This window comes from Tremella mesenterica, assembly GCF_000271645.1.
Source record: "Tremella mesenterica DSM 1558 unplaced genomic scaffold TREMEscaffold_18, whole genome shotgun sequence".
Lineage (NCBI taxonomy): Eukaryota > Fungi > Basidiomycota > Tremellomycetes > Tremellales > Tremellaceae > Tremella > Tremella mesenterica.
Genome location: NW_006711242.1, coordinates 277448 through 286407, shown reverse-complemented (window position 1 = coordinate 286407; position 8960 = coordinate 277448). Strand labels below are relative to the sequence as shown.

At 46.2% G+C, this 8960-nt stretch overlaps 1 protein-coding gene across 1 annotated transcript; it reads right to left on the bottom strand.

Annotated features, from left to right (window-relative positions):
- Positions 1-2335: 2335 nt before the first annotated feature.
- TREMEDRAFT_66047 (uncharacterized protein) lies at positions 2336-5111 on the bottom strand (the record flags this gene model as incomplete). Its single annotated transcript, XM_007008124.1, has 4 exons — positions 2336-3712; positions 3978-4251; positions 4378-4623; positions 4666-5111. The coding sequence occupies 4 exons, from the start codon at positions 5109-5111 to the stop codon at positions 2336-2338; spliced, it is 2343 nt and encodes a 780-aa protein (XP_007008186.1).
- Between the last annotated feature and the right edge of the window lie 3849 nt (positions 5112-8960).

Below are 8960 nucleotides of genomic sequence, written 5' to 3'. Positions count from 1 at the left end.
CTATTCGCTCCGGCCGACTTAGCCTACCTCCTGTGTTCCCTTCCCTTGGTCGTGGGGTCTGTCCCGAATCTTCGGAACCTGTCCTCACCGCTGGTGGTTCTGGTAGTCCGGTTTGTTGGGGAGGTGGTTCAAAAGGCAGGGGTGGATAGAAATCATCGCCTTGAGTTGATCCTTCGGGGGTATCAATTGCACCAGGCAATGGTCCCAAGCTTTGTCTTAATTCCTCCAACATCCTCCTCTCCGTCTCCTCTACTGTTTCTCCTGGTCTACTCATACTTCTTGTAACTCTCCTCTCTGGCTGCATACAATCTCGAACTTCTCCGAGGTTTGCACGGGTCGTCGGTAAGAGCGATCCTTGATACTGTCACAATCGTCGTTTCTTCTTCTCTACTGACCGACGGTCGACAAACCTCGGCTAACTACGTCGTAGTGGGGCGTCGATGTCTCACTAAGACAGGGTACTCGTCAAGGAACTACGGCTAACTTCGCCGTAGTAATACGTCGAGTGGTGAATGATAAGATGATTGTCGATGAACTACGGCTAACTTCGCCGTAGTACGTTGAACTGCTCGGTGGTAGCTCTCCTTAACTCGAAGGTTGTAGCTACTGAATATATCTCTCGCTACTGACAACAATCAAGGATCGCTGAAGAAGTTCAGCGATCTGTAAACTATCTATACTACTCTTCTCTTCTCGTAGAATGTCCCTCAACTCCTGCACTGCCTCACGCTCAGTCCTCTTCGTTCAACTTCGCCGTACCTCGCCATATCCCCGATATCCTACTCCGCTCACTTTGACTAACTTCGCCTAACTTCCCCTGTTCTGCTCTCCCTCGGTTCCCTTCCCCTAACTTCGCCGTAGTTCCCCGCTAGGCGGGGTTATCGTGACAAATCCCCTCTTGGTTCTCGTAACTTAGCCGTAGTTGGTCTCAGTGGTTCGAGTGGAGGTTGGTAGTGGTGAAAGGAAGGTCGGTGATGGTGAAAGGAGGGTTGGTGATGGTGGTTGTCAGGGATGTTACGACGTAGTTCGTGACAAGATACAGAGATGGCTGCATCAGGTAGGGACGGGATTTCCTCATTTGAGACGTTCCCAATTGGGTTTTGCTCGAAGAGGTTTTCACCTGTCCAAGTATGTACATAGTTGCTTGCAGCAGGGAACAAGTAAATTAACATACAAGGGGAAAGTATATGTCACGAGACCAACTAACCAGCATTGGGACGATGTAACAGTGCCCTTCAGAGACAGTGGCCTAAACCACAGTGCTAAAAGGCCTATTAACCGGCGGGTAAGCGTAACCGTTGGTCGCTGGTTAAATACCCAACCCATCCAACTCTAACCAAACTGTCTTGTCACTTCGTGACAGTATATAGTTGTAATAAGCAATGTACCAACTTTGCTGATTCTTCAATATCATTCTTTGGCTACATTGATGGCAGAGGGAACACAACCTAGCACATGTAATGCATACGCCTAAAGGGTGACGCGCACTAAGCTCTTGTGCTAAAAGGTCCAATGCTCAGCTCATGATATGAGCTGAGACCCTTTATAGACTGCTTGTACTGGGACCAAGATTTAAGATTTATGACATATATTCGAACCTCTCAAACCTCTACTGAACCTGCAGGACTGAACCAGGTATTTTTGGGTCAACATCTGCATAATGTGGGTGCCTAAGAAGCACCCTCTGGACCTCCTGAAAGATTAGAGCATAACTGGACTGCATGGGGAAGTTTCAGGTATTAAAGGATCACATTTCATGGATCCTTTATCCATGTTTCTTCTCATCAGTTCAACCATTGATGAAAGGTCTCTTCTGGGGGCTTCCAGGATGATTCAGAGCCTTTTGTAAGGTCGCTTAAAATGCTGTGTTTGATACAGGGTTTCCTCAGAGTTTCCCCCCAGGAAGGAGAGGAGAGGACAGAGTTTTAGGCTGTAACGGTACTGGAAACACGACAATTAAGTTGCAATTTGGTTCAAACTCGATGGAAGTCATGTGGAATTCTATGTGTCTCTGGTGCTATGTGATGACTCATGTCTCCTCTGCAATTGATGTAGCCAAAGAATGATATTGAAGAATCAGCACAGTTGGTACTTTGCTGTTTGTACTATATACTGTCTACAGGTGTCCGTTCCTCATCCCTTCTTGCTGCAAGTGTCTAAGTACATACTCGGACAGGTAAAAAACCACTTTCAAGCAAACCCAGCTGGGAAATCTCAAAGGGGAAAACCCGTCCCTACCTAATTGCTGCACTGCCTCCAAATCCCATTCTTCTCTTCCTAATCCGTTGAGTTCAATGGATCTGCATCCAGTCATTGCGACCCCGCAATATTGGGCTCATTTCTTCTTCTTCTTCTTCTTGGGACTACTTTGTGCACCAGGGACACTCTCTTGTAAGCCCTGCAGGATTGTTGACAATGTGAGCTGCTTCAACTTGTCACAGTCAAGATTGGCTTCACCCCCAGCGCTCTCCAGCTCGTCTAAAGTTGCCTTTAGATTGTTTAAGCTCTGCTCCAAGTCTGGGTCAGGCTGGAATGTCACCTTTTCTAGTGGATCCCAAGGGGCTGTATCCTGTGGGTTGTGTCGCACAGCATCACAATGAGTGCGCATCTTGGACAGGTTCTTCCGGGTTTGCCTTATGAAGGACACCTGATCATTGACATTGATCCTGGTCTGTATCAATGTGGCTCCGGTTGCTGCCATGTATATTTTTGAGGCTGTGCTATAGTCATTGACTTCCTGCTGCTGTGTAGCTTCCAGTAGATCTGGATCCTTGTCCATCAGCCCCTCAAGTGTCTTTGTGGCCTCCAAGTAAGATGTTTCAGCTTCCCTAAGAAATTTTGGAAAGGCATCCTCAAGTATGCCATAGTGTTCACATGCAGCGTCAACCATAGCAGCACTGTGCTGGAAAGCGTAGACGTCTTTTACGGTTATGAACTCGCCCTGTGAATTTTTTTGATCGAGCTCACGTTGATGACGAGTAATCTTGTCAAAAATGGAGCTTTGAGCCGCATCCAGCCTCTGTGCTGCTTGACGGGCAGCAGAAGTCAGGCATTCCAAGGCTTCGGGTGGTCCATCAGCTGTGGCTTGTTCCCATATGTTGTCAAAGTCAATCCTCGCTTGCCTATGTGAGTTGATGTCATCAGACATGACAGAGGAATCAAGTCCAGCATCACCTACAACCACCTTCTGCTCTTCTCTGTTGAGCTCAAGCAGACAGCTTTGAGAGCTGTTGAAATATCTCACTACATAACTACCGTCCCTCAGTATAACCACAGGACAAACAGAATTTTGGGGGTCAGTACCCTTTGTGGTAATGGGGATGACAGAGGGTGTAGCATTTGGCACATCTACTCCCTTGGAAATTGTGGCTGTGGGTTGATGCTCCTTCAGCTTGTCACCCATCTCAAACAGTGTGAGCCTGGAGTACTTTTGCATCTTTCCTTTTCCTATTGCCCTCACTGCAGCTTGTGCAGCCGTGACCTTATCTTTTGCGGTAATAATCTCTTCTTCAAGTTGCTTCTCACGTGTTGATTCTTGTTTGGGAATTGAATCATCTTGATTTGAAGCTGTTGGTGGTGTAGTTTCAACTCCATGGTCTAGACGCTGATAGAGGGCATCTCGAAGGCCTTGAACTTCAGACAGTGTCACGGGCGTCGAACAACTATCTTCTGGCAGACCGACGGTCGACGAACCTCGGCTAACTTGATGCTCCTAAGTCGAAGTCTCACCCAACCGAGAGGGCGCAGACGTCGAAAGGAGTGTAACTACGGCGTACTTCGGCGTAGTTACTCTAACTGGGGTTTTGTTCTACTGATGGCGATGTATCTCGAATTGTATATAGCTATCTCTATCTGTTTTTCACTACTGACAACAATCAAGGATCGCTGAAGAACTTCAGCGATCTTCTCAGCTAATATTATCTACTCCTCCTAGACGTTCATCCAACCCTCTCGCGCTTTGACGTACTTCAACGCACTTCGTCCAACTTCCCCGAGCCCTCGGCCATCCTCTTCCTCCTTCGACTAACTCCGCCTAACATCGCCGCACTTCTGCTCCCATTGTCCCTACTTAGCCTAACTCCGTCTAACATCGCCGCACTTCTGCTCCCATTGTCCCTACTTAGCCTAACTCCGTCTAACATCGCCGCACTTCTGCTCCCATTGTCCCTACTTAGCCTAACTCCGTCTAACTTTGCCGTACTTCTGCTCCCATTGTCCCTACTTAGCCTAACTCCGTCTAACTTCGCCGTACTTGGTGTCAGAAGTCCTGAGTTACGTGTAGAGTAAAGAGGTTAAAGCGTGATGGGGTTTTGATGGCCAAAGGAGGGTCATTGTTGGTGGAGTAATTGAGGTGTCACGACGTAGTTCGTGACAGACAGTGAGGGTCTCAGGTAATTGGCAAACACTTCTATAGTCTCCAGCAGTTTCCAAGCCTCAAGATGCGCTCGAGAGGACAACACTCTCCACACAAGAGTAGTCCTTTCCCATGCTGTCACCCCAGGTATGGGAAGTTCACTTTCCGGGTCCGCTGAGTGGTCGAGTGCCTCCTGACTGGCACTCTTGAAACCTGTGGTGTAACCTTTATGATAGTCGCAGAGTGTGAGGTAGATCATGTTGTAGTGCCTAAGATTTAGCTCACACTGGTGAAACTTGTGCCGAGCTGACAGCCTTTGCTCCTCGGTCCATTGCGCCAGAGGCATGTTGATGAGTACATGTATATCATCATTTTTTGTGATGAGAGTCGAGGCTTCGTCGATCGTCCTCTTGCTGTACTCAGCTGCCTCCTGTATGTCTTTTATGGAGGGTAGACTGTCCATTGTGGCATTCTCCCAGCTTGATATGTAATCGGGCATCTTCCTCTCTGTCTCTGATAGCTGAGAAAAAGTCTTGCCATCATGGTCAGCAGGATTAAGAAACTCCCTCTTATAATCGTTTTCTAACAGACGCCACGGTCCCTCCTTCTTGATGATGGGAATCAACCGTGATACGATGCGAGCCTGCATTGTGGGGCTTTCAGATTGTGAGACTGGTCTGCTAGAACCTCGTTGGTTGACGGGGAGTACCCCCTTGATGATCACACCCCGATATGTCTTATCAGAGGCGCCAGACATGGTGTTGTTCTACAAAACAGGTGCACTGCACAAAAGAAGAATTCTAGGATCTAGATGATGAGTATTCAAAGTGTTTGAGATGAGAGGTGGATGAAGATGTTCTTGAGGGGGAGGGTAATCATACCCTCATCAGTACTATTATCATAGACTGAGAACAGAGGTCAGAAATCAGTAAGAAAGTCCGCCGTGAGAACTGCATCGCCATCGATACACCGCTTTCCCTATTTCCCCTTCGGGGAATTCATCGCCCCGATCGAGTCGGTCACGTCATCGAGAAAGTGATTGAGGAGCGGAGTGGTAGAGGGTACGACAATGGATCTACTTTTCTTCCCTTTCAGGGAATCTAGAATCTCACATACTGGTGAATTTCCTCACCCTCTACTTTCTTTCCCATGACACTCCAACATAGCTTCATGTCCTCTGCTTCTCAAGACTCTCCAACCAAGCTCTATGTCTCCTTCTTCCTATCTCCTCCAAACTCAGTCCTGACGCACCGGACGGATCTAGACCAAGATCGTCATTCGTTCCTTTATCTTTGATACTTTGAAGAGGATGAAGGAGAGGGAGTTCGACTTCGGGGAAATCTGCCAATTCGGGCATTGGGATAACTCCTGAGTTTGTATTTTGATGATTTTGAGAAGTGGGGGAGAGTGTGGGAGAGAAAAGGTCAAGTAGAGTTTGATTAGATTGCGAAGGTTTGGACGGGATGGAAGGTTGAGACGATGGAAATGAATCTAAACGATCTGGATCGGGGGTGGAGTAAGGGTCAAAATCTTTTGGAAGTTCGTAAGCGAAGTCCGTACTCCGTGGTGGAGAGTCTCCCCTGGTTGTCAGCTTTGATCTCTTTGATCCGATATCCAAAGCGTCACGCACGCGGAGAGAAGAGAGGAGTGTATGTAGCTAGAGCTCGAAAAAAGGGGCGTGAAGGGGAGGGTGCATGGGATAAAAGGAGGAGGGGGAGAAGAGGAAGAGGAAAGTCGTATGAGGGAAGAAGGGGAAAAGCAGAGGAAAGGGTATCTTCCATATGAAATCATTCAAAATGTAAGAGATAAACAAAGAACAGACCATAAAACTTCTTCGAGATCATTCAATAATCTCAACATCCCTTTTTCCTTTCCTCTCCCTTGACCAACATTCTCAACTGTCGCATGTCCGAATCCTCCATCTGTCACGGCTCGCATAAATGGAGATGTAGCCTTTTGGGTATTTCCAACAGTTTGATTCACATCATCCAAAGCGTATTCGACTTCGGATAAATTAAATTTTACGTCTGTTATTGTAGGGGATAGGGGTACGTGACCTGAGAGTCTACCAAACTGGACTGCTGTGAGGGCGCGAGAGTACCATAGGTTGGGATTGAAATTATGGTTTTGTCCTAACACATCGGAGGGATCGGAATGAGTAGGTTCTTCACTTATGGAATGAGACTGATGTGTCATGGAGGGGAATGTTTGAGAAGCTTGTTGATAAGATACTTGACTTGCGGTGGTAGAAGGAATGATGGGACCGATGGCGATGGGAGAAAACTGAACATTGGATGACGTGAGAGTAGAAACTTGTGGTGATTCAACGACAGGTACTTGTGGCAAAGTAGGAAAAGTATTGGGAAGTGTGAGGGGTATTGATTTTGAGTGTTGGGGAATTGAGAATATTTCTGGCTGTACCCATGGACATACCTCTCCTGGATGTTCAAAATACCAAACGGAATCGATGAAATGTGCTAAAGACTGAATTAATTCCAATACTATCGGTCTTACTTTTTTACTTCCCATTCTCTCTGAAATATGAACGAAAGCATTTTCCCCTCCGATCCTGGGTAAATTGGAGAGAGTCTGTGTGAGTGAGGTATTGAGACGATTGGGATCAATAGCCAATTCGACATCTCGCAAACCTCGTGTGGATTCTGTATTATATATTACGTGTTCTTCCAATCTGTTCGAACGAGTAGAAGTTACGGAAATAGAAGTTTTGGGATTAATATTGCGATTGATGCCTGTTTGAAAGGAAGAACGAGAGGTTCGAAGTGGTTGATTTGAGTTTGAGTGAGGGTGAGGGAAGAGGGAGTTGGACAGAGAACGACGACGAGTTGTTGTGGTGATTGGAGTATCTGGTGTGTGTGAGGATTCTGGAGGATTTATTGAACGACGGAGATATTGTGTAGGAGGAGAAAGAGCAGTTGATGGAGAGAGGTATTGAGGAGAAGGTGGTTGTTCAGTAGAAGAATGTGAGATGGGAGAAAGAAGTTGAGAAGGTTGAAAAGAGATGGATGAGGAGAAGGAAAGAGATAAGGGTTCGTGGAGTAAAACAGGGTTGGTAAGTGTTTCTGGAGGTTGTTTGAGGATCCATTCCTTTTTGTCAGTCTCGACCACACGTTGAGCTCTTGCTTTCTCTCGTATATATCTCAACGACAGTCCACTGTTCACCCACGTAGCTCATCAAGTGTCAAAGGGGATAGATGTCAAATTGAGCAGTAATGATTGCGTTATATAGTTGATGATTTCCGACCAAGATTTGTGTACCAGGGTAGAGGAACGATTGATCAGAATGATAGAGACATGGGACGCAAAAGGGATACTTATGAGAGGAAACAAGAAAAGTGTCAAAGGGGATAGATGTCAAATTGAGCAGTAATGATTGCGTTATATAGTTGATGATTTCCGACCAAGATTTGTGTACCAGGGTAGAGGTACGATTGATCAGAATCATTAAGACATTGGTTAAGAGGGATACTTATGAGACGAAAGAAGAAAACCCACCCTCCATCTCTCAACAGCCATCTCTTCTTTATTCCCAATTTTACTATCTAAAGAAATCATTTCAATAGATTCATTCTTCTTCAAACCCCTCTTACTTCCACTGGCCCAACCGAGATGACCGTGTCCCATGTCCATGTCCATGTGTATCTTTCTTACTCTGAGAAGTCGACGGTCGACTAGACGGATTGACAATTTCTGTAACAATCTTGGAAGGGGTCGGACTGGGAAATGGTTTAGTAATCATACCGAGTACATCACTTTTTGCAGAGACGTTTCTTGTATCGGATGAGTTGAGAGTGTTGTTGGATGGTATGACGTTTTTGGAGCTTGAGGAACGAGCGAATGGGTTTGACATCCTGCTTGAAGGTGTTTCTTTCGTCTTAGGACTATGAACCAATGTCAGAGGTTCTTGGGTATCTGCGGAAGTTACGAATGGTGTTTCCGGTATGAATACTGGATTAGGTTCTCCAATTGGACCGCCCATGATGTTCTTGTTACCTATCACACCTTGGTCCGAAAAGATCCTCCTCAGGTTCGTTTTGAGTGATGGACGATGGAACAGTCTCTAGGGTTCTGTTCTCCCAATCAGATCTCTTCTCTGTGAGTGATGCTACACCTCAATTCACAATGGTAGTGATGTTGAGTTCTTGACGTCCTGAGCAGCTCTTCACGCGTTGGAATTTGTATCTTGAATCCTATCCTGTCATCCAATTCTTCATCAAATCCCACCAAATCCACCAAATCCACCAAATCCACCAAATCCACCAAATCCACCAAATCCACCAAATCCACCAAATCCACCAAATCCACCAAATCCACCAAATCCACCAAATCCACCAAATCACAATCCTCTTATCCTCCAAAACCAAAAATCCAGATGGACCACACTAAAACCCGTAACAGAGTCCCCGTACTCTATTCGTACTGATTCTCCAGAAATATCTTTTCGAAGTATTATGATCCACCACCCAAAATAAAAGTCCGTAGGTCGGTGACTAACCCTTTGGCGTCTTCTGCAATTCGTACTCTTTCTTGTATTCCTCAATCACCTCATTCGACCGTTCCGGGTAACACGGTTATAAAACTCGTTGGG